Raw genomic sequence first — 27,274 nt, forward strand, 5'->3', positions numbered from 1 at the left:
ACAACAAAACGTCCCAAAAAAGGAGGTGTCCATGAAAAGTAAGAAAACATCATTAAATACACATCAAAGACCTTCACAATTCTCCAATATTCAAAACCCAAACAAAACATTTGATATTAAGAAAAACATAACAAAAAGCTCAGAAAAAGGTACTTAATAAAAGGTATCCGTAATGATGGAAACCCATTTTCATTTTTAGCTGATGTTTGCAGTTTGTCATCATTTTTAGATGCTAATTCGAAACCTCTGTTTTACTGTAGACATCCTCTTGAAATAATTACTAAATATTACTTAAGGTTTTAAAAATTAACTGAAAATATTAAACTTTATACTACAGAGAGCAGGACATACAAATTAAGAATGTTACAGAAGAGCACTCTCTGCATTAAGCTTGTTTAGTTAGCTACAAGCTAACCTTTACTGAGTCTTTGCTGAGCTTTGTTTAAAGCCGTTATGGTGCATGTTTCCACATCCTTTTGTTTAGAGAAGTACTTCCTGCTTTCTGTTTTGAATGTTCTTCATTTTCACTGGCACCTAGTATGGTTTTCACTGTTTAACTCAAAAGTATTCTCCTTGATCCGTTTTACCATTTTTCTTTGTGATTTTAGAGAAAAGCCAAGCAAAATGACACCTTTTATTGGCTAACTAAAAAGATTACAATATGCAAGCTTTCGAGGCAACTCAGGCTCCTTCTTCAGGCAAGATGTAATCTTGCATATCGTAATCTTTTTAGTTAGCCAATAAAAGGTGTCATTTTGCTTGGCTTTTCTCTACATTCATAATTGCTAACACGGTACAACACCCTAGCACTATCTTTGTGATTTTGAAAACCTTCCTGATGCTACATTCACACTACTACATTTTCATTTAAAAAAGTGTTTTTAAACAAAATATGATCTCTGTTCAATCTAGCATTTTCACATTGTTTAGAAAAGTATCTCTGTAATCACTAAAATGACCGAAAATGCATTTGATATAGCTGTTTGCCTACACTTGGCATGCACGCATCGGCAGAAACAGGAAGAGGAAATGTCATCCATGGCAGACATTTCATTTGCAGCTTCTGTTCACACACTGAGAACAACAATGGCGAATAAAAACAAGTTATTTGGTTGTACTGAAGATGAGATGAAATTGTTAATTGAGCATTAGCATGCACTAGTATAAAGCAAGCAAAGAGGATAAGAAAATGTAATAAGCAGGATCCAGTCAGGGAAGGGCCTAAGCACAAACCATTCACAGTGCAATCCACACACTGGAGAGCATTTTATGGGATTAAAGTTATTATGCATGTCAAGAGCATAAGGACATTATAAATTTGACAAAAGAGAGCTAGCTATGCAGTTCAACAAGTTAATTTATTTAGCTAATAGCTAAGCTGTCCCAGTATCTCAACTGTATGCTTCTTGTCATGATGTCTGCTTCAATTACGTCTCAGTAGTTGTTCCAGATTCCCAAAACTCCTTGTGTAGAGAAGTGCTTCCTGGCTTCAGTCTTAAATGCACTTACATATCAAACTCTTAAGAGGGTGAGCAGCTTTATATTTCTTGGAGTGACCATCACTGATGAACTGAAGTGGACTCAACACATTTTGGCTACTGTCACAAGGTCTCACTAATGCTTTTATTTCCTCTGATTTTTAAGGATTGCTCAAATACAGTATGTCCATGTGTTCTTGCTTAAGAACACTTAGTTTTGAAGAGTACAGGCTATTCAGCCCAAATCTCACTGATCCTATTCATCTAATTTTTCCAAGTTGAATTTTGACAGTCGCTAAAGTATCACTCTTTACCACACTACTTTGTAATTTATTGCATGCATCTATGTGTGATGAACAACTATCTAACGCTTACAAGTTATTTACCCTTAACAAGTTCCTATCTGTGTCACCCTATTCTTGTGGAAGAGCTGGGATTGACCTTCTTCATTCCATATAGAATTTTAAACACTTCAAACAAGTCACCACTTAATCTATGTTTGCTTAAACTGAAAACGTTAATTTCCTTTAATATCTTCTCGTACCTCAAACCTTGCAGCCCTGGATGTCCTATCACAAAATGCAAAAAGAAACTGGAAATATGATTTTATTTTGGTACATTAGTGTCTTAAGAGTAGCGTCATTGTGTGTGGACTTATAGTCAAGTCAAGTGACTTTATTGTCATACTATCCTTACACAATAGTGCACAAAATAACATATGTGAACTGTGTAATAAGTGAGCCCACCTTTTAAAAATATTGCCCAGACCAATGTGTAGTTCAGCCTGGTGAGGTAATGGTGACTCTGGCCCCACCAAAATTGCATTGGATTAATTGGGGGTTGACAATGTATGTACTGTATAATTAAGACCTGTGATTTAAAATGAGGTAAAATGACAGAAAAGGTAATGTATCATCCTGTGTTTGCTCGGTGGCATAAGTGAGTGAGTATGTGCACAATTAAATTATCAATTTAATATGTTATTTATTAAAAACAATGTTTCAGTATTAAAGGTACATACAAAAAATACTCCAGTATCTACCAAAACTAGGCCCTCTTATGCCCTGGGCCCTAATGTCATGCCAACAGTTTAATTAACGTACAATTTTTCAAAGTGCTTTTAAAGAGGTTCAGTATCTTATAAAACTAAAATCAAAGCCAATAAGAGAAACAATATTCATGATATTATACTAATTAAATACTGTCCATGCCTTTGGATTGACTAAAAATACAACTTACAAAAAATTCCATGAAAATACTTCACCTAAATGGGGACAGTAGATACAAGGTGGTTTATTTTTCAGAGATATCGTATAACTGGTTTCATGCTAGTTAGTAGTGCTTGTGTGACAGTTTTAATTAAGAACTGCCGACAAAAGTGTACTTTTCTAAATCTAGTGAGCCCACTTCTTTGATGTGCTTGTTATAAATTATACCAATGGTAGTAGCCAAATAGTATGGCTATATGCATCTTAAATGTAAAAAGCAACTAGGATTTTCAGACCAAAAGTTAAATAAATAATGAATTTAGTTTTTAAAGTGTACACATTTGTGATTGTTGGCACAATTGATATGGGAGCATTTTCTAAATAAAATAAATGTGTGCCAGGCACTTCGATGGCTGTCTTTTTTGAAGTCTTCTTGACACAGTCACATCTGCTTTGAAAATAGCATTTTTTCCATCTATGCCGTATACAAGTGCTGCTTACTGTAACCAATTTAGAGACCTCAATCAGTCTAACAACATACTTTTAAACCCAAGTGCCCAGAACAGTCCAAACAAACACATCTCCTGTGTCTAAAAGGTGTCTGCTATGAGCTTAATTTTTTTATCAGTCCAATATAGCTAAACAGATATTATAACCCAAATGAGAGACATTCACTCAGCAGTTTAACCATAATGTAGGCCATTCTGGGCAATATAGAATAAGAAGAATTTGAAACCAGAAAGAGAGATTAGACTTAGAAATGATAGCACAGGACGGATCAAAACAGATGACACTTGTGGAAGTATATCAAATTCCATAACTGTGTGGTTCTTCTTCAGAATGTATAGAATGAAGGTGCTTTTGAAATCAGTGGTACCACCTGACCGTGACTTACACTGAAATAAACATCAGGTGTCATTCATTGGGCTCATTATGGAAAGACACGGGCAAACATAGATTTGAGCTAAAACCATACAGTATATGGAAAGACAAATAAACATTTAAGGTCTTACATATATTATTGTGTACAATTACTGTATGTATTTAAAATGGCATAGATATAACTTTCTTTATGTTTGTGTATTATAATACTTAAATAAGTTTTCTTTAAGATTGCATGTACACTATTTTATGTTTACCAATCAAGTAGGCCTTTGTGTGTAATGATATTTCAATTTAAGAGCAGCACATTTAGATGGTTTACCTAAATGGTACAATATAAGAACACACTGAATTTATTTATACAGTAAGAACAAACTGAATTTATTTATACAGTATATACATAGTGTCTGTCCAGGCCTTTCTAAAATGTACTCAAAAACATACCATTCTTTTACTGATCGTGCTTTTCCATTTTAAGCGAGACACATTATACAATCTTCATTTACAAATTTTATTTCTTTGGTGAACTTAATATTCCTGGTACAAAATTTTATTAGCTTTCTGCATTAACATTTTTCACAAAATGTATGCAACAGGAACATTATTTCAAACATCTGATTTGCCAGCAGCAAAAAAAAAACATAATTACATTTAGACCAATATATTTAAACCCGTAAAGAAAATTATTATCTCCCCGAACTTCTATAGAATATCCTTTATGTAATTAAGCACTAAGATTGTAAACCATAAGTATATTCTCACCTCATAGTTTTTTATCTGCGGCTCTGTCACAGCAAAAATAACAAGAATGTTATTTTCCACCAGTTTATCTATTAGCTGGCCAAGTGTAGGATACTCCTAAAATGTTCAAAAGATGCAAAGAGAATGTTAGGTGTGCATCACAGAATATGTTTGCTGCATTAAAAGACAACTCGCCAGTGAAGGACAGATTACTGCTCTACAACATTAAATGTCATGCTTTTCCTAATCAGCTTACCCCAATAATATCATGTTTTGTGAATTTTAATGCAACATAAATATTGCATATCATAATTATTTTGGTATTGTTTTACACCTGGAGCACAGACAGGGTTATATTTGCTTAGGACTAAAATATTTATAGCCCATAAGCCTTTTAGGTAAGCAGGAAAAGACACCTAGATATGTGTCATGAATAAAAAATGCAAACATCGTCTCCTTTAGCGTAGTGGACTAAAGTGCTAAAATAGATATAATGGCAGAAATGGTTATAGGGTTTTAGAATGCGAGTGTCTAATTTACATCATATACATGACACCTCTCATAATAAATAATGTATAAAGTAGGACAATTGACTGAATATATTACACTTCATATGTTTAACTCTATTACTGAAGGTCTGTGAAGGCATTCATTCTAGTGAATGTTTAACTAGAAGTCAGGGATTCAGTTTAGTTTGAATTTTTGCATAAATAAGCACTATTAATGTGTTTTTGCACTCAGGTTTATACAGAAATTCTTTCTTGCAATAATTTTATCTCATCTACTGTGCAACAAAGGAGGTCACACACTTCTTTCTTTCTAAATAATTATTTTAAGGATGTCACTTTTTGGTAAAAAGACACAGGTTTACATAACTATTTTGCTTGTATACTGTATAATGCAAAGATGACTGACTCAATCACTCACTCACTTGCAAAATCCTTACTTTACATTTAGTTAAAAAGCTGAAATTTCGCAGAAAGATACATTTTCTTCACCTGGTATCCGCTAAGAAAGGATATTTTGATATATCAATATTTAGGGGTAAAACCCCCACTTCAAGAAAAAAAAACTAAATACCCCAATGTCTGAAAAATGCCTGAATGAAATTTGGGGATGTTATAGAAAAAAATAAAGTTAGCTGTCAGATGTTTTTAATTTCTCAATATTTATTAATATGATATCAACTTAAGTGTTTAGTGCTGTGCAGAAAGTGTTCTTTAGGCAAATGAAGGACATAGCAGAAGTGATTGATGGGCCATGTGAAGAGCACCAGTAACCAATAGGACAACTCAAAGTGGGGCAGTGTTCTGGACTGTTCAAAAGAGACGTGATCATGCTGTGAATGGAAAGAAAATGTTCAGCAAAGTTCAATGGTTAGCAACTACTATATTTTGCTGTTGACTACCAGCACTCTTAGATGAGTTTTTAGTTTCTTATATGTTCTGCTCCATCGACCTTCATCCCCCAGTCGTGGCCCTAAAAATCGACACACCCTGCTCTTTGATCATAGTGCTGCATACTCTAAGACCACTGCTTTGCACATACATTCACATCTTTAGACTTTAAAGGGCAACCAAATACAACTGATGAAAACTTGAGTGAACGGCATAAACAAATTAAAATAATAGACATCTAATAATGATAATAATATATACTCAAAAATTACATTATTCCTACTGATTAACCATTTCAATTCAAATACACTTTCCTGTAAAATTGTGTTTTACAATGACTATCAACAAAAGCCAAGTCACTAGAAAAAGGCAGGAATTGATCTAATGCAGAAATATTTTTCCTCATCGACAATTGTGTATAGCATGTTCAGGAGTAAGCAGCTCCAGTGAACTAATAATGGTGTTACTTGGCTGATGCCTTTATCCAAGGCAACTTACAACATTTAAGATACAATCTGATACATTTCTTTAGCACTGTGCACTTTGTCTGGTGGACAAACATGCAGCCAGCCTCACACACTTGATTTACTTGCACAATGATCATCCAAAACATAGTGCTTCTATTAGTTCTAAAAGTGCCCCCAAGAGACAGAAGAAAGTGATGTTGTATATTTGGATATGTTTCATTCAGTAAAGTCAGCTGCTTGGGCAAAAGAGCAGGTAATTCATGAAGTCGCTGCAGCAGCTACTCCTGTGGGGAAAGTGGATATTAATTTACAGGTAGGCCTATGTATACAGTAGAAACTTGAGTTTTGTATTTTACTGATATCTAAATATAATCTATCTATATATATAATTCACTAAGGCAAGACACCAATGGAAAGCACGACGGAAGGAGTGTGGATTCACTAAGCCGCTGACAAGTAAGACGCCCATGGTGCACGCAGGAAGGAGCCACGCCCACCAACTCTAAGACCATTGGATACGACGACAACTCGCAGAACCATGCCCACCAACTCGGACGCGCGACACAGGAAAAACGGCATCATTTATGTTCATCTGTCATAGAGTCCACATGCACCTCTGAGCCACGTTGACTGTTCATAGAGGCATGTTTCTCGCGGAAGTGAGCAGCGTGTAAAACAGTTTGCAAGGGGTATCCCATGGGATCCTTAAAACAATCCTTTACAACTGAGGTTAAAGCACAATGAAGGAAGCAGTCTTTAAAAACCAATAAGCCCTGTGCCTCTGTTTCATTACCGTCTCACCTGCTTCACCAATGCAGGCCCTGCAACAGTCGAGACGCTCTCTCAGCAGCTGACCTTCTCTGTGCCTGACCGGTTCACACAGAGGCACCGCACGACGCGGCAGGACTATCTAAGAAGAAGCATGTTTGTCACGGATGTAAATCGCTGTATGCGGCGTGTAAAACAGTTTGTTTGTCGCGGATGTGAATTGTTGTATGCAGCGTGTAAAACAGTTTCCGAGGGGTTTCCCATGGTCTTAGACTTGGTGACCGGGTCTCTGTCAATTGCTCTTGCAACCGGGCACATGACCAGGCAGTGTATATGCTTCGAGTGCGAGGGTGGACGCGACAGGACCATCTAAGAAAAATCATGTTGGAGATGTAAATCGCTGTATGCAGTGTGTAAAACAGTTTGTTTGTCGCAGATGTGAATCGCTGTATGCGGCATGTAGAGCAGTTTGCGAGGGGTATCCCATAGTCTTACAGTTGGTGGGAGGGTCTCTGTTAGTTGCTCTTGCGAGCGGGCACATGACCAGGCAGTGTGTGTGCTTCGAGAGCGTGAGTGGACACGACAGCACTATCTAAGAAGATTCATATTTGTCGCGGATGTGAATCGCTGTATGCTGCGTGTAAAACAATTTGTCGCGAATGTGAATCGCTATATGCAGCGTGTAAAACGCTGTATTGTATGTTGCTCTCTCCAGAGTTACATCTTTTCATTCACCTACAGTCGTATAAACAATGAAGTAAGCAGTCTTTAAAAACCGAGTTTTCGGTTACGACGCACGATCACTTGCACCATAGCAAACTGCTTTACAGGCTACATACAGCAATTCACATCCGCGACAAACATGCGTTTTCTTAGATGCTCCTGCACTTTGTACACACCCCCCTCCCACCTCGCTACTACCGTGGTCAGGTGTCTTGGTTGATTATATATAGAAAGGCAGCCAAAACCGCACAGAGCAATTAAAAGTCTGAGTCACAGGTGCATCTGGACTGTGCAAAGACGACAACGACTCGAGTGACGAGTTGGAGGAGGGCACATGAGCAGGCAGTGCATACTGGACGAGAAATTAGCAGACTAGCATGACGGAGGGAGCGGAGTGGACGTCCTTCTCCTCTCCTCCCGTTCCACCCTCCGCGCCTGAGTGCCGCACGGACGATTGTGTGTTGGATCGTTCCATGCATCGTTACAATGTTGCTTTTCTTGCTGATTTATTACATTACCGATTTTTCAAAGTTGATTTTCTCCCTGTGCTTAAAAATCATTAAAAAACCGGCCTGATTATGCGGCTTATGGTACGCCGCGGGTTGGCTAGTACCTTATAATATCGTAGTAGTGCTGTATGTGTACTGCTGGTCTGTCTTTCTCTCTCTGTGTGTTAGTTTATGTTGTTGAAAGTATTCATGGATTTTTACTTCATGGTCCTGTGCCACTAAGCCCTGTAAATCACAAGAGCTATCTGTATATATATATATATATATGTTGTATACAAACACAGGAGAGCGTCCCCTGCGTGGGGAAAACAGCACATGGTCATGATATCTCTGCCAGTGAGCAGGTACCCTCTAAAACACACATAGCTGTGATCTCTCTCAAAACATCAAACGCTATTCTTTAACAATCTCTAGATGATAATGTCTACTTAACAAACAGGTATCGCTAGCTAAGCAGAGGCAAGTTAGAGTGACTCGAACGGAGGCCGGTACGTGAGTGAGGATGGCCACACCCAGCTCCCCACTCCTGAGGTACTGCCTTGCCCCCTCAGCCCACAGCCTGTCTCTCGGATTCGTGCGAATAAATCGGTGCCACAACCAAACTATGATACATAGCGTGATGAGAGAAGTCGCATAATTAACCGGAATGTTCAAGCAAATTTTTGAAAAAAACCCTGATCTAAATCCGTTAAGTAGGTTTTTTTGTGAAAAGCAGACATACAGACAGACAGACATTGGTATATATTGTTATTATATATACTAGGGGGCTTCGCCAAACCCCCGCCAGCGCTACACGCCGTTGTGAAAAGGGTGGCTGAACGCACCCCAAGTAGACACAGCCGCACCTCTGTAAACCCCTCTTAACTGGTGACACAATGGGAAACAAATACAGTTTTTGTTTTACCTCCTCTTTGCTCGATCAGCTGCTGGCTTGCTGCTGCTGCCGTGCTGCGTGATCTACATTTTCGTCCCCCAGACATCTTCAAACACTAATCTATCTCTTTTTGCTGTTCCATTATTTCACTGAGTAATATTTTCCGTTTGTTTGTGCTAAAGCGATCTTTACTCTCCTTTTTTTGAGACTTTTGAATTTCCTACATCCATTATCTCTAACCTGCTCTGCATGTGACTTGCTTCCAAAGGTTGTAAGTATGACGTGACTTGACCATCTAGCGTGACGTGAAAGTTTCTCTGTCAAAAGATCACGTCTCGTCGCAAGTTTTTTTTTTATAATAGAGATGTATATTTATATATATGACATATAATACAAAGAGTACATAACACGTTTCATCCTTATTGGGGCTTGGCAGATGTACATACTTTTGAATCAACTTATGGGCATCGAACCTTGAATGCCAATGCCTGAAGAGAAGCCTCTGACGTTGTGCCATGGCGCCTGGTTTGCTTATTTGACAGTGTCAAAATCGGAATACAGTATTACATTCTTAGTTCTGAATTGCAATCTGATTATTTAGGTGGTTACCTACCAGGTAAGACTTGTGGTTGGTCGGCCAGTCGGCAAACACCTGCCACATCCTCTAAGTTGATTCAGAACTAAGAATGTAATGCTGTACTCCAATCTTCACCCTGTCAAATGAGAAAACCAGCCACCTTACAGCAGCATCAGAGGCTTCGCCTCAGGTGCTGATGTCTGAGATTTGATCCCCATAAGGGGATACAAAAGTGTGCACACCTGACAAGCCCCAATAAGGGTGAAACATGCATTCTGTACTCTTTGTATTATTTGTCATATACTGTATTACATATCTATGAGCTGCTTCTAGCAGCTGAGAGGATGTGGTGGAATCTACACTGAAGCATACAAATGTTTAGTTATAACTTTTTATAGAATCAAAAGTTAATCACTGACTAAGAGTATTTTACCTCTGCTAAAATTCAAATCATCATAGCAGTCAGGTACACCACTGACTTGAGCGTGCAGTACTCTATATCTGATAAAGCACACAAGATATGGTATTTCCATTACAGCAAGAAACTATTTACAATTATGGGTGTTCACCGCTGAACAGGTAATGCTGACATGCTGATTGAAGGACCAAAATATTTTTCTGCTTCATTGTATATTTATTTAGAAGGGAGTGTTTTGAAAGCTAATACCAAATTGGGACACGGGAGACATCACATTAGTTTATGACTCCACTGATCAGCCACCCAGTCTCAAGGTACTTCCTACTTCCCGACACATGATATCCAATATGGTGTTCCACAAGGCTCTATCCTGGGTCCGCTGTTATTCTCAATCTACATGCTTCCGTTAGGTCAGATTATCTCAGGGCACAGCGTGAGCTACCACAGCTATGCTGATGACACACAGCTGTACTTATCAATAGCACCTGATGACCCCGACTCTCTCGATTCACTAACAGAATGTCTGACTTGTATCTCAGAATGGATGAATAGTAATTTTCTCAAGTTAAATAAAGAGAAAACTGAAATTTTAGTGCTCAGCAATAATGGATACAATGAGGCTATTAGAAATAAACTGGATACATTAGGATTAAAAGTCAAGACGGAGGTAAAAAGCTTAGGGGTGATTGTTGACTGTAATCTGAATTTTAAATCACATATTAATCAGATCATTAGGACAGCATTTTTTCACTTAAGAAACATAAGTAAAGTTGGACCGCTTATATCACTGAAAGATGCTGAGAAATTAGTTCACGCGTTTGTTTTCAGTCGACTAGATTACTGTAATGCACTTCTCTCTGGACTACCCAAAAAAGATATAAATCGTTTGCAACTAGTGCAGAATGCAGCTGCTAGAATCCTAACTAGGAAAAGAAAATCCGAACACATTTCTCCAGTTTTAATGTCACTACACTGGTTACCTGTGTCATTCAGAATTGACTTTAAAATTCTGCTTATGGTTTATAAAGCCTTAAATAATCTCGCCCCATCTTATATATCGGAATGTCTGACACCTTATATTCCAAATCGTAACCTCAGATCCTCAAATGAGTGTCTCCTTAGAATTCCAAGAACAAAACTTAAAAGAAGTGGTGAGGCGGCCTTCTGCTGTTATGCACCTAAAATCTGGAATAGCCTGCCAATAGGAATTCGCCAGGCTGATACAGTAGAGCACTTTAAAACACTGCTGAAAACACATTACTTTAACATGGCCTTTTTATAACTTCATTTTAATCGTAATTTAACTTAATCCTGATACTCTATATGTTCAATCTCCTCAAAATAACTATTCATGGTGGCTCTAAAATCAGTACTGACCCCTACTCTCTTTTCTGTTTCTTTTTCCGGCCTGCGCCACCACCACCTACTCAAAGCTTCATGATGCTCTAACAATGATGGACAGATTAAAAGGCAGAAGTCTACGTGACCATCATCATCATCAAGCCCTTCCGTGAGAATCCTAAATCCAAAGAGGACTGTTTCATTTATGTTAGGTAGAATGCCCAGAGGGGACTGGGCGGTCTCATGGTCTGGAATCCCTACAGATTTTATTTTTTCTCCAGCCTTCTGGAGTTTTTTTTGTTTTTTCTGTCCCCCCTGGCCATTGAACCTTACTCTTATTCGATGTTAATGTTGATTTATTTTGTTTTATAATTGTGTCTTTCATTTTTCTATTCTTTAATATGTAAAGCACTTTGAGCTATGTTTGTATGAAAATGTGCTATATAAATAAATGTTGTTGTTGTTGTTGTTACTAACGGAAGCAGCAGCAGACAAAGTGGTCCTATAACATAAGCATACAGAAACATGTGAATTAATAACCAAAACAGTCAGTAACAGTACACCATAAACAGTAATCTGGCCAGTTAACTAGTTCTTTGTAACACCACTGTTCAAAGCATTTAGGGATATGAAGACAAAGAATATTCAAGATGGAAGTAGTTAATTTGCTAAGACAGATTAGCTACTAACTCATTAAAAAGGGGTAATTTTTTGTTATATTCCAGGTTAGGGTACTTACTGTATTGCAAATGATTTTCACCACAGTGATTAATTAGCCTACAGTTATAATTGGATGGCCGCAAGTTTGTCTACTCCAACCTTTAGCTTAATAAATTAATGAACAATATTATTATATCCTATTGATTCATTATTGATGGCATAGAGAGATGCCACTTCATTATGACACAATAGTCTCTCAATCATTATTTGATTGTTAATTTTAAATGGTACGAAAATAGCAGAGGACGGAGGTTTTAAATTTTGCTAAAAACTGGTCAATCAGCCACTAAATACAGTAGTATTTTAAAATCTCATGTAGAGCATTCCAGCTTATTCTACAGCTCTGGACCTTGTCACCAGATTGCAGCTGCCATTGACATTATGTCACAATGACAGGAGGAGAGTAAAGGTGGAGTATTTTTAGTAAATGACTGATAAGGACAACACAGAGCCTTCCATTATAGTAAAAATACTATTTAAAATCCTGATAAAAAGAGTACAATCACCTATTCTTTATCTATAGATTCTAATGTGCTGAACAGCACAATGACTGCATTTGAAGAGTTGGTTTTAAATGCATTCAGATGGATACACACTATCTAGCAATGAAAATAGTAACATACTTAAGTCAATTGTCCTTTTAAGAATTCATTTCTACAAAAGAGCCAATTCACGTTTAGTTTTTTAGAAGAATCTTCCTGTAGAGAAAACAGTGTGCAAAAAGAGAACACTTGATAATGTGCTTAAATGCGGTCAAAGCATAAAGATAAAATACATTACCAAAAGGGTGGATTTGGCATATTCATTGTTGTGGTCCAAATGGCACTCTCCATCATTGGGGATGACAATTCCTGCCATTTTGCTGTCCATTCCAAAATGAGAGTCAGCGTCACTTACAAACACCAGGAGATGCATTGAATCATTTCTCCAGCCAATCTTATCCTGCAATTAGATTATAGTTTTTTAGGCTTACAGACTTATGAAAGAGCATTTAAAAACTAATGGTGTTATTATTTTAACTATTTGCATTCATCTTCTTAGCTGTAATTTGTATCTGAAGCACCTCACAAATCAAAAAGACATACTTCAAATATTTATGCTTTCGTTTTGTAGCATTTCTACAGTGGGAGAAATAGAAGCCTAAATGGTTTATGTAAGATTACACAGAGAATGAAAAGTAGGGAGTGAACCAACAGACTTGTACTTTTTAGTCCTGGTAGTCCTTTTTATGTCTTGGTATCTAGGCTGCACTACCTAGCCTCATTTTATAAAGAATTTCAATTGCATTACAACAAAATGTTAGCTTTACTCTTACTTTAAAAATGAAGAACAGTATGTTCTTAAAATCACAGGGCAATCACCAATGCATATAATTTATTGGTACATATTTTCCATGAACGTGGATCTGCTTTTTATGAACTACAAGTGGCATATGAAAATGTAGTTGGCTGACAGATCTGTGTAAAATGACAACATGCAAATTATTCATAATAATATAAATAGAATGTACTGTAGCTATCAATAATGATAAACATCTATTGATACATTAAAAATTATCTGACTTGTACATTTTGATACAGTATCTGTACAGCATTTATTTTCATAACTAAACCTAGAATTTGTTGAATGGGAAACATCTAGTCGAACTGGATAAAATACATTTTTTCAATATTTCATTTTTCCCTCATGTTTTTAATTATGTCAAAATACGTTACTATTGTGAATCCACATGTAAAATAAAAATAATAAATGATCTATCTATCTATCTATCAGTTACAAAGTGCCTTTCATCTCTATCCATCTTTTATATAGTGCCTTTCATTTCTAGCTATCTATTCCTTATATAGTGAGTTTCATTTCCATCTATCAATCTATCTAACACTTGCCAAGCTGATACTCCATGTTGGGGCGGTGATCGATGACCAACTATCCTTCACGGACCATGTTGTTATTATCTCTTGGCCTTTCCGATTCATCTACCATATCTATTTATTTTAGCAATGGAATTTTGGAACTGGAATTGGATAAGCTCTTTCAGTGCTGTTGCATATTTATATAGGGTGTTGCACTTATTTTTGAAGAATGGGCTCATTCAGCTAAGTTGCTTTTTTTTTGCTTTATGGGACATTCTTAAAAAGAAGAGTGAAACATAAACCCATTATATTGGTTTAATTGATCTGTAACCACACCACAGTGAATGTAAATATGGGATAGTGTAAGAGAGTTAAGTTGTGGAACTATTAGAAAAGAAATGCAGTGACATAAGTGCTCCCATACCAAACAAGACAGGTACAGTAACTCCATAGGCTAAAGGAACTTTTCTTTAGCTCAGTGCACTACTATAATTTGCTAGTTTATACCACATTAAGTTGGGAACTTGAGACACTGTGGGTTCAAAATTTCAAGTAACAGATGCACTGTAAACCCAGAACAATTTATTCATCCTTTCTCTAACAAGGCAGAAGCTAGACTTGGACAGGATACCACTACATCTCACCATTCATCAATTCAAATGGCTTGCCTCACTCTTTTCCGTGTGACTTCCCCTTTAAACCTTGTATTTTTTTTCTTTTTACTTGGTTTTCTTCTTTGTATTAATTTTGAAGTAAATGGTTATATTTACTGTTATACTTATTATTTGATTAAGTAGCATGTCATTGCAATTTTCTATTTTTTAAAGTAAAATAAAATTCAATAAATAAATAAATAATAAACCTGTTGATCCAAATCAAGAAATGCATCAAGTTTTTATTGAAGGACTACTTTGTGAAGTCTAAGCTCTGAAATTATATGTGATGCTATTTAATGCAATTTTTGTTGTTCTTGATGTTAGTATGATTTCTTTTACATAAAGAAAACAGAAAAGACAAATGCAGTTTTAACAGGACTTGTCCTTCAGACTACCAAGTGAACAAACATGATCTGTTAAATTTTAGCCCTAGTATGTATGTATATATATATATATATATATATATATATATATATATATATATATATATATGTGTGTGTGTGTGTGTATAAATGTATATACACACTAAAATATGAAAAATCTTTAGATCTGTAGTAAACGTACTCAATAATCATAGCACTGGTGAGGTTGCATATTGATTAGCACAATCAGGTAAGAACTTCACTGTACTCTGTACACGGGGCAATAATGACCCTAGAAACCTAAAGTATATACAGCATACATAAATGTACATATGTGCAAGGCTCATTGTCCTTAATTTTCATGAAATATCTCATTTGAAGTTACAGTGATAGGCGCCCTGATTTACCAGTTCTTTGTCATTAACACGCTAGCTGATTAAATGTGTATCTCTGTTATCATATTTACTATAATTAAATTGTATAATGGTAATAAATAAGTATATAAATAGCTGAAATGGGAAAATGTCATAGTAACATGACTTGTAATTTTGTTAACTTCAACAATATTGCAGCTGAATGTTAAGTCACAAAAATGTAAATATTGCAAAATCACTGAACTTCTTATGTTGCGCATATAAAGTATGAATCGTGAATCATTATATATTAAACACTAACCTTGTGAAATTTCCTAAGGCAATGGGTGTTAGTTATAGTGCTATTAATTGGATGAATCAGAAGTACTACGAAACTGAGTACTTTTCTACATATGATATTTGTTATTTTTTTTACCAGGGGTTAATATTTTTCATTCAATGGAGCTCCTTACTCTTGCACATGCTACATACAATTCTCCAGGAGTAAAACATTCGTGTCACAGATCAATTTTTACTTTTCTTAGTGAATGACCTTAGCTTTTGTTTTTGGTCATTGGAAATTTGGAGTATAAATACAATTATAGTACATCCTTTAAAAAAGGTAGCTTCAATCAGAATTTAATGTAATGCTTTGATCTGTAATCTTGTACCATCGCAAAGTTTTTGAGGGTTTAGAGCAAAAGAACTACCGTTCGATTGTGGTTTACTTTAACATATTACTTACATCCTTGACTTTTATATGCTGAACACGTATGTGGGATATACAATGAATTGAACGTTTTGAAGCATCTTACAGAAAAAATCTTACAGATTAATATTGTGAACTGGGTACAATGTCTAAGTACTAGAAGTGGAACTAAATTACTTAATATACTGTTTAGTTTAAGTCTTGCTCCTTCTTGCATTTTGTTATTACTTTTACATGACAAAAAATTTGTGAGACTTCAGGATGGTGATAGGAGCACCATGATAAATTAACATTAGATTGGGGTGTGGGAGGTAGGAGAAGATGGGGTAGGTCAGTAGTGGCCCACTAAACAGCACTATAGTGGTCACTTCTTGTATGTTCTGTTCATGTGGGACTCTTTTAGTGTTTAAACTTACCATTGTACCCCAGGCTTAAAGTATCCTGGTATGCAATACCAACCCTTACTGTTTCTGCATTGTGAATCAGAGCATAACGACACATTGCACTCTGACTTCCAAAGGGACACTCTCATTCTCTGCATTATTGCTTGTATTTTACCACCAGCAAGTGCCCATCATGCCCCACCCCACTCTTTGAAATATATGTTCTGTACAAAAGCATGGTGAACAATCTGCTGGTGACAACCCCACTTTGAATTTGTGTATACTTTATACCGTATAATAAGGAGTAAGAAGAAGCTGACAGAATATGGAGTACAGCAAGTACCCAAGGAGACAACTTCCACCTTGTTTCAGATAGCAGCTTTCACTTTTGCAAAAAGTGGCAGCCCCTTTTAATAAAAATAAAAATAATTCATTTTATGTATATAGCACATTCTGCATTTCTCTGTGTGATTCTTTCCCTTCCTTTGCAGTGTACAGCATAAAAAAAGGACATGGTCTCTAAGAACAGCCCAAAGTATTATTACTGAAAAATATGGACAAACAAAAAAACACTTGAAAGTTAATTTTCTTTTTCTGTAAGGTCACCAAATTCAAATCAGATTTGTCAAGATGTTTTTGAGATTTTGGGGTATTTAGTTTTTTTTCTTTTGTGGGGGGAAGGTGGTTTACCCTTAAATATTGATATATTGAAAAGTGCTTTCTTAGTGAATGCCTACTGCCCTAGATGTGCCGTCCAGCTTTTTATTTTTGTTGATGAATGAGTGAATCAGTCAGCTTTGCATTTTATGTATATTGATTCTACAATAAGCACATTTTGAAGGAGGCTTAGGAAACACCATAACACAATTTGTTCTGTTTTGGATCACTTTGTGAAAGATGCAGTGTGTTGGCAGACTCATATTATGAGGCTGTAATTTCCTGAATACACAATTTAATGTACTTGCAGTGATGGACTGAATTATGGCATGTCATTATCAAGATGGTATAAAATGTGGACACATTTTCATGAAAAGCTTATTTCTTGCTGTTTATATGATGTATTTATTATTTGGTAATGTATTTTAAAAAACAGAATACATTTACCCCACAAACTGCCGCTTGCATAATGGCATCAAATCCACATTCTGGGATGTCAAGATTAGCTGAGACTTGCTGATTTCTGATGATTTCATTGAATTTTTCAGCACTATCAGTTAGAGATAATACATGTTTATATCCAAATGCAGGCAGGCAATGCTTATTTACACTCCTGGATAGAAAAACAGAGACATGTTTTAAAGATGATACACAATATTATTTCCTATAAAACACTATAATTACCAAATGTATTTATTTTTTCATGGATTCAATACATTTGAACTGTACCATTTTTAATGTAGTAACTGCTATCCTAAATCAACACATTTCATATATCACCTGCAAGTTATATTGGAATACACGGTTTAACAATTACAGTACTGCACAGCTGAAAACAAAAAAAGTAGCTGCAAATTCTTAATCAGCTCAGTCACCACTTAAATTTGTTTATCTTTCACTTTTACTCAAAGCAACTTAAAAATAATGTAGCACAAATGGACTGCTGACAGCTTAAATGATTTGCTCAGGGTTGAGCAGTGAGTCAGTGATGGGAATTGATCCAGAAGCCATGTGACTAATTACAGGCCAGATGATTCAACACTAGCGCTAGGGCAGGGAAGAGCGACGTTAATCTTGACTGAATTCGACTAGTATCCACTGGACAAAAAAGAATTCCAGAAAGGAAAAATGATGGTTCTGGTAAAAGTAGCTCCTGAGATACTGATATGAGGGAGTTCCTTGAGCAGTTTTTACATATCAGGCTGTTGTAGAAAGTGTTCAGTATTATAAGTTTGGTCTTCAGAAGGTACATGGCACACAAAAAGAGGCTGCTTGCTGGATTGTAATGTGGCAACACTCAAAGAAATTTCTGTTGCTATTAAGCCCCATGCTCATATGATTCAGACAAGGAAAGTACGACAATGACAGTGAAACCTGTTTATGCCATATGTAGGTGGAAGGGACAGCTGTGACACAGTTGCTACCATTCAAAGAATTATGATGTTTGTTAGTGGGAAGATAAGTGATGAAAAGACCTATATATATATATATATATATATATATATATATATATATATATATATATATATATATATATATATATATATAATATATATATATATATCCATCTGTCCATTATCCAACCTGCTATATCCTAACTACAGGGTCACGGGGGTGTGCTGGAGGCAAGGCAGGCAACAAACCCACGGCAGGGCGCCAGCACACCACAGGGTGCACACATACTTAATAAAGTATCTATCTATTTATCTGACACACACACACACACACACACATCAAGCACAAACAATTTTGAATCGGCAGTGCACCTAACCTGTATGTCTTTGGATTGAAGAAGGAAACTGGAGTACACGGAGGAAACCCATGCAGAAACCCGGGTCTCCTAACTGCGAGGCAGCAGCGCTACCCACTGCACCACCGTGCCGCCCCATATATATATATATATATATATATATATATATATATATATATATATATATATATATATTGTGAACTTGAACCCGGACACAGACAGACGGACATTGTTAGTTCACACAACACACCCTTTATTTACAATATTTACACTTCAGTTTTCAGTGCACGTCCCAGTGCCTCCAGCACCGATCCCCCAAAGTCCAGGCCTCACAGTCCTTTGTGCCTTTCTCCTGGCCGCCTCCAGTCCTCTCTCCAGCTCCGTCCTCTTCCACCCGACTTCCTCTACTGACTGAAGGGAGGCGGCCCCTTAAATAGGAACCCGGATGGGCTCTAGCTGCTTCCCGGCACTCCTCCGCAGACACGCCCCAGTGTGGCGGAAGTGCCGGCTGTGCACCCGGAAGCCCTCCGGGTGTCCCCTGTCTTCTTCCCCCCAGCACTTCCGCCACACCAGGGTTGTTCAGGCACCGGGCGCCGCCTGGCGGTGGCCACGGGTCCCTACAGAGCTGGGTTTCCAAGCCCTCTACCCGTGGCCCCCAATGTAACCAGGGCGGTCGCCCCCTCACGGTCTGGAGGAGGTATAATATATATATATCTATCCCGCTATATCCTAACTACAGGTTCACGGGGGTCTGCTGGAGCCAATCCTAGCCAACACAGGGTGTAAGGCAGGAACAAATTCCGGGCAGGGCGCCAGTCCACCGCAGGGCGTGCACAAACACACACACACCCACACACCAAGCACACAATAGGGACAATTTTGAATCGCCAATGCACCTAACCTGCATGTCTTTGGACCGTGGGAGGAAACTGGAGTAACCAGAGGAAACCCACGCAGAAACCCGGCAGAAACCCGGGTCTCCTAACTGCGAGGCATCACCGTGCTGCCCCATATATATATATATATATATATATATATATATAGAGAGAGAGAGAGAGAGAGAGAGAGAGAGAGATAGATGAACAATACATTTTTTATAAAATGTAGTATTTTGCAAATTGGTATTAAAGAGCACCTGATTGATAGAAAAAGTATAACTGTCCTATACTTATGTGTTTGTCAAAAAAAACAAAAAGTTTTCATATAAAATTAAAAGGATTGAGTCAGTAGCAACACCAGAAAGAGCCCAGAGGCAGTGGTGGAATCTGTCCCTGTTTGCATTTAGTCAAATGTGATAAGTGCATTAAGAAGGTTTACTAAATTGCATGTTGTATATGAGGAAATGTATGTTAGAACTTGAAGCAATGCTAAGATTGTCCAATTTTCTAGAAGACTTATGGAGAGTTGTAAGCACCAGACTATAGTAAAGACAACAAAGTACTCGGCAGAGTTAAAAGAGTGACCCAGCTGATTCCTGAATTATTGGTGCTAAATTACAAGCAAAGTGTGGAGAAACTAGATCTGCCCAGCTTAGAAAGAAAAAGGACAAGAGGAGACATGATAGTGATATTTAAATTCCTGAAGGGTGGAAAGAAGTTCATAGACTATTTTTGTGAGGGCCATAACAGGATCAATGGGATAAACTTAAATAATGGTAAACCAGAGCGATGTTGCTGTGTTGGCCCTAATCTTCCAGATAAAACTTTTTCCATTTTCTCCTTTCTATAATTCTTTTGTTGGATCTATGACAAACAGCAGATTGATACTTTACAAGCCAATGGCAGGTGAGGTTATACAGTATGGAACAAAAGGTCACCTATCACCATTAAGTCTTCTGTAATTATTTCTGTTGTATCTGTATAGCTTTATGCATTTAAGCCGCAGGTCACATATTGAAAAATAAGCAAAGACCCCAGGTCAGGTCAGATTGGGGAGCATGCAAAGTGGTACAGTGCATTGCCACACCCACCAAATGACAAAACAGGTTGGGATCCTGTTTGGCAACCTCCCAGGCAAAGACACGGCCCACTCCCACGCCCTGGAAATGACCATCTATCTGTCACAGCCAGGTGTTACAAGGGCATCCCCTTGGCCTGGTCCAGCCACTAGGGCCCTCAACAATGAGGATCATGTGTGCTGGATCACCCTTGGGGAATTGCGCCACATGGCCATACTGCCATAACTGACGTTCCCTCACAGTGCAGGTAATGTGCCTCATTCAGGAATTGAAACAAAGTCAAACCAGCAGTACCCAAGGATTCACCGAAGAGAGACAGTACCAAAGGAGTCCAGTCCTCATCTCGGGTCACTGGATAGCATCCATGTCTCGCAACCATATAGCAAAACAGGAAGCACCAGGACTCTAACGACTTGGACCTTCATCCTTTTGCAAAGATATCGGGAATGCCACATACCCCTTTCTAGCGACCCTATGATCCCCCATTCTCTCCTAGACTCACCAGAGACATGAATGTCGCTGCCGAGTTAAGTAAACCTCTTGACAAGGTCAACATTCTCTCCACAGACAGACACACTGCTGATGGCTGTGCCCAAGAGGTCATTAAAGGCCTGGATCTTGATTTTTATCCAGAACACTTAGACTCCTTACTCAGTCTCTTGAGCCCCTGGATCATACCCTTCATTGAATCCACGAAGATCACAGCAACTTTGGCAAAGTCAAGATCAGTGAATCTTTCTGTACCAATAGATGCCCCACAGCCGCTGGACCCCACGACCCTGCCCAACGCAGAGGTTCTGCCTCCACTCTGCACAGCATTCACAGTATCAGTGTAGAGGCCAGCCATGCTATCCAGCAACTTTGGCGGGATCCCATGAAGTCTCAGGATGGCCCACAGGGCAGCTCAATCAACTGAATCAAACGCTTTATGAAAACTGACAAAAGCTGTAAAGAAACCCTGCCTATATTCTCGTTTGCACTCCATTAGAACCCACAGTGCCAGGATGCAGTTGATGGTGGACTTCTTAGGCCTAAAACCAAACTGCTCCAGTCATTGGTAGTGAGCAAGTAATCACAGATCCTATTGAGGATGACCCTAGCAAGGACTTTACCCAGCACCAACAGCAGTGTTATTCCACTATAGTTGCCACAATCCATGTGCAAGGATTCCTCTATCCGTTAATTTTTTGAGCCTGCTTTTCTTCATTATTCTTCATGTATTCCTGAAGCATCAGACTCAATGAAGAGCCCAACTCTGGATGGGATTGCAGCCTGTTATAAGACTAACTTGTAGTAGAATTGCTGATCAACCTAACATTCACATCTGTGAAATGCTGGTAGTCAACAAGTGTGTGTGGAAAACCCACAAAGACGTTGGGAGAAAGTACAAAGCGTATAAACTGTGACCATCTGGAACATGAACCCAGGAGTTGACAGGCAGCCACACTAACCACTGCACACCACCCCACACCACCCTAAACAAAATGTACATTTTAGAAATCTAAAATGGTATTATAAATTCTGTCATTGAATCTAAATCATTGCAGTAAATATGCCTGATGCATTGAATCTTTCAGTAACATACTGCAAGGGGATTTTCTTTTTTTTTGATTCACTGCACAACATACAGTAACATACGCTTCTAATACTACACTATATACTTCAGTATGATTCATTAATAAGAAAGCAAACTTAAGAAAAAAACTTGAAAATTAGGCAAAATAATCTTGTTTAAAAAAGACATAGTCACTAAAACATGACACAATCTATATTGTGGGTAATTACAATCAATAAGGTTTTACTGTAGTTACCACCACCACCACCTTTGACTCAATGTGTAATGCTTAGTAAAACACTCATCCCAACAGTATGACAGAATTTGTAGCTCAATAATACTGTAATATATCATATGTGACTCATTCCAGTTTGTCAGTTGTGTTACAAAAGGTTTGTCGTGCACAGTGCTGCAGTGATTACTGTTACTCCATTATTATATCAGGAGACCAGATCTTAAATCCTGGTCCAGTCACTGTCTGGGTGCAGTTTGTATATTCTCTAAATAGCTCCTGTGACCTTTTTGCCTAAGTGGTCTAGTTATCCTCTCACATCCCAAAAACATGCAAGTTAAGTTGACTGGCATGACTAATTTGGCCTATTTTGGGCAAGTGTGTGAATATACCCTACCCACAGCTGGTTACTGCCTTGAGCTTTTTGCTGCCAAGATAAACTTCATCACTCAGGGCAACTGAATTGCAATAAGCTGATTTAGAAAACATACATGTTGGTGGATTTCCTGATTTAACTGTACTGCTCAATTTTCTATATCTACTGTTTGATTGATAACATGTATCAGAAATAGGTTCATAAACTTTTGATCACACTAAAGTACTTCTTGTAACAGTGGACAACTAAGAGAAGAAAGAGCACAAAGCAATAATGAAGAATTATCTAAAAAAGCTACCCACACTAGTGACCTTATAGGTACCAGTGCACCTAAACAGAGGCTGTCAAGAAGTAAAGAATCTACGGAGTAAACATCGGTTCATTCAGCTATCCATGTATATATGACATACCGTATATCTATGAAAAAATGTAAATGGGCGCATCATGCATACGGCTTGTCTGATTAATTTAGCCGTACCAAAACCTAGAATACTGTGTTCAGTTTTAGTCTCCTTATTGCCTGAAATACATTGTAGCGCTGGAGAAAGTTCAGAGAAAAGCAACTTGACTGATTTTAGGACTTAACGGTATAAGCTATGAGGACAGCCTAAAAGTGCTGAACTTTTTCAGTTTAAGAAGACCGAGTTTAAGAGAGGACATCACTGAAATGTTTACAATTATGAAAGGAATTAATAGAGTAGAGGGCGGCACAGTGGCACAGTGGTAGAGCTGCTGCCTCACAGTAAGGAGACCTGGGTTCACTTCCCAGGTCCTCCCTGCGTGGAGTTTGCATGTTCTCCCCGTATCTGCGTGGGTTTCCTCCCACAGTCCAAAGACATGCAGGTTAGGTGTACTGGTGATCCTAAATTGTCCCTAGTGTGTGCTTGGTGTGAGTGTGTGCCCTGTGGTGGGGTGATGCCCAGCCCGGGGTTTGTTCCTGCCTTGTGCCCTGTGCTGGCTGGGATTGGCTCCAGCAGACCCCCGTGACTTTGTGTTAGGAAATAGCGGGTTGGAAAATGACTGACTGATTAATAGAATAGATCCCAGTTGTTATACTTTAAAATAAATTCTTCACTGAGAACATGAGGACACTGTTGGAAACATGTTAAAGGAAGATTTTGTGCAAATATTACAAAGTTTTTCTTTACACAAAGAACCATAGAAGCTAGGAATAAATTACCAAGTAGTGTAGTTTAAATCTTGGCCTGATATTATTTCAACAACCTAGGTGAATAGGATGGACAACCTTGCTGGGCTTACTGGCCTGTTCTTGTCACAATTGTTCTAATATTCTAGCAAATATGTATGTTAAATAGCCAGAAAAAATAAAGCAATTCAAATTGTCATTACATTGCCCTTTTTATCATTGCATAAAGTAAAATTGTTTTTAGTCAACTGAGACATAAACATAACAAATAATTAACAATATAAAAGTGACCATTTTTGGCGTAATCCACGATTTGCGCATTTTTTAACTTTTCATTGCTGAACACAAACACATGTAAGTAATATAGATGGCCTACCAATGCTTACCTGCAAGGGTTTTCTAATTCCTCAGGTGTTGTTCTAATATACGGCATCACTGGCTTCTCAACAAAAGAACCAAAGCCAAGCCTAAAGTTACTTGTAAGGGAAGCCATTTCTTTGGAAAGTGTGGAACCCAACTCCTTAATCATTTGTAGGTCATCGATCATGGAGGCTGATAAGTCCATTAAGTAATACACATCAACAGGGTAATCTTCAGCTTGCTGAACATCCACTTGGAATGTGATCCCACTACCTGCCAAGAAAGTAAGAAATCATTGTTCTAATCAAATATTCACATCTGTAACATGATCCATTTATTCAGTGCCACGAAACCTGTTTGTGAAAATCATGCTGCTGCCACATCAATCATAGACTTTTGTATGTCTACTTAAACTATGAAATGGTACTGTACAGACATGCCCTGTATTAAATAACGTATTCATTAAATTCAGAGATATAAAACATTTGTAAATAAATACAAGAAAATCAGTTTACCTGGTCTTAATTTCAGGCCCAGTTTCTGTGGTGCTATTTGAGTAATATTATTATGTTCCCCTCCTGCGCCTAAGGATTCATTTTTCTGAATCACAGCACTTGAAACTGGAAACTCTACGAAGCTCTCTGCACATCCTTTGAGCCAAAGATTTTCTGGAGTGTCACACCTTTCACTGACTGATAACATGTCGGTGAAATTCTATGCAAGTTAGAAAATAAAACATCCCAGAGTTACTCAGTATTGTCAAAAATCAGTTAAGGCATCATATGCTTTATTCTGTTATTATACACACGTATGTATAGATGTAGAAAATATGCTTAATGAACAGTCTGGATTTTAGTAGTTTGTAGTAATCTGTCTGTAGTTAAAGCTTACAGTGTTTTAAATAGCAATCAACAACAACAACAATGATATACAATAGAGTGGTTAACATTTGTAAATCTGGCTTTGGAACAATGGTGTAATCTTAATTTTGTATACGAAGCCATAATACATGATTTATTTTATTCATCCATCCATTATTCCAGCCAACAAACCCCGGGCAGGGAGCCAGCCCACCACAGGGCACGCACACACAACCCAAGCTAGGGACAATTTAGAATTGCCAATCCTCCTAACCTGCATGTCTTTGGACTGTGGGAGGAAACCCACGCATGCAATCTACACGCAGGGAGGACCCGGGAAGCGAACCCGGGTCTCCTAACTGCGAGGCAACGGCGCTACCCTCTGTGCCACCCTGATTTATTTTATATGACACACAGTGTTTTTGTGAATTTGCCTGAAATGTTGTTAAATGCATGCATCAATACATGCAAACTTTATTTTATATAAGGGCTTCCTAAACAGTAGTTATAGCTACCCTGCAACTTTGCTTAAGTACAGAACTATAGTACAATTGTCTCTTTGTTTTTTTTACCTGAAACAAATGCAAGTTAAATGACTTGTTGAAAGCTGCAATGAGCATTTGATTTGTTTGTGGTTTAAAGTGTAATGCCTTCGCCACTTGGCTACACTACCTAAGCATGATCTGTTGGACCAACTTCACCGGAAGATGCCATCAGATTAATCAATGCTTCATTAGCATGTCAATAACATTCTGCATTACCAGAGTACATTAACCAGTAATTACTATGGTACATTCTAGAACCATGCAGAAATGTCTGAATGGGACCTCATATGCTAAGCATGCACTGTTATCAAAAAGAACTCCTGTCAGTCTGAAGGGCCTGTGACCTTACAACCCAGACATAGAATGCGTTAATAGAATATAATGCAATATACTGTATACAGCTGTTAAAAAATGGTTTTACCAACTGCTTAGTTAAAAATGAAGTGCGGATCCTAACAAATTTTAAAAAAGATCTGTGGTGTAGCATTTGAAAAGGTCCTAATCTAATCAATATCTTAACGTATATTTGATTTTTGTGACAAATCATTTACCTGAATGTTCTTTTAATTTAGTTGAGTTAAATACAATGGAAAGTTAAACATTTTAGAGTGAATACTGCAAATATAATAGGGTCCCACACATCCAGTTAATAGTTTCTAATAACAGACTATATAAAACATCAAAAGAAAAATTAATTAAAACAAGCAAAACGGTCCCTTCTAGGTAATTGTTATTTCTTAAGACTCAACAGTATTTATTTTACAGCTAGCTATGATAGATAGATAGATAGATAGATAGATAGATAGATAGATAGATAGATAGATAGATAGATAGATAGATAGTGCTTTTAATTTTGAAAGCTGGTATTTGCACATGTTTAAAAAACAGGTAAATTTATTTCTTTTCAAATGTTTTTACAAGCTACTGTGTCAAATAATCAACATTTCCAGTAGTTACATGTATATCTAAAGGGTAAATAATTTAAATTCATTCAGTAGGCACAAGTGCTAAACACCTTCCACTTGCTTAAAAGTGGGCACTAAAGACCTGTTTAGCACTTTTTTGGCTCCAGCCTTGCTGCGACTTTACCCAGGATAAAGCGAGTTTAGGAAATGTTTGTTCCAGTAATTGGTTGGCCTATGTCCCGTTTGCTTCAGTTTATTAAATTTTATATTTTGATTAGCATATTATCAATTGTAGAAACTTTGATAATATTTATATAGTTGCAATATGTACGATAAATTCCCTTGGAACAATGAAGATTTAAATTATCTATTTCTGCTGTACAAAAATTTGTAAATGCATAATATGTATAGGAAAATTAAAATGTTTTATCAATAGTTTTAAACATCTGTTTCTTACTGTGTAGAATAAGGATATTTGTATAATATACACTGTATATATCTGAATACTCAT

At 37.4% G+C, this 27,274-nt stretch overlaps 1 protein-coding gene across 4 annotated transcripts in view; it reads right to left on the reverse strand.

The window, feature by feature from the left end:
* Positions 1 to 27,274, reverse strand: part of itgb6 (integrin, beta 6) — a 112,718-nt gene that overhangs the window by 43,448 nt on the left and 41,996 nt on the right. For all 4 annotated transcript variants that reach the window (XM_039757477.1, XM_039757475.1, XM_039757476.1 and 1 more), the window contains 5 exons: positions 24,969 to 25,167; positions 24,480 to 24,726; positions 17,524 to 17,689; positions 12,884 to 13,045; positions 4,331 to 4,426 (listed from right to left, as the gene is read on the reverse strand). In XM_039757477.1, the coding sequence (XP_039613411.1) occupies positions 4,331 to 4,426; positions 12,884 to 13,045; positions 17,524 to 17,689; positions 24,480 to 24,726; positions 24,969 to 25,167 (870 nt within the window). The remainder of the gene's footprint in view (positions 1 to 4,330; positions 4,427 to 12,883; positions 13,046 to 17,523; positions 17,690 to 24,479; positions 24,727 to 24,968; positions 25,168 to 27,274) is intronic.

Source organism: Polypterus senegalus, chromosome 6, assembly GCF_016835505.1.
Source record: "Polypterus senegalus isolate Bchr_013 chromosome 6, ASM1683550v1, whole genome shotgun sequence".
In the NCBI taxonomy this organism is placed as follows: Eukaryota; Metazoa; Chordata; class Cladistia; order Polypteriformes; family Polypteridae; genus Polypterus; species Polypterus senegalus.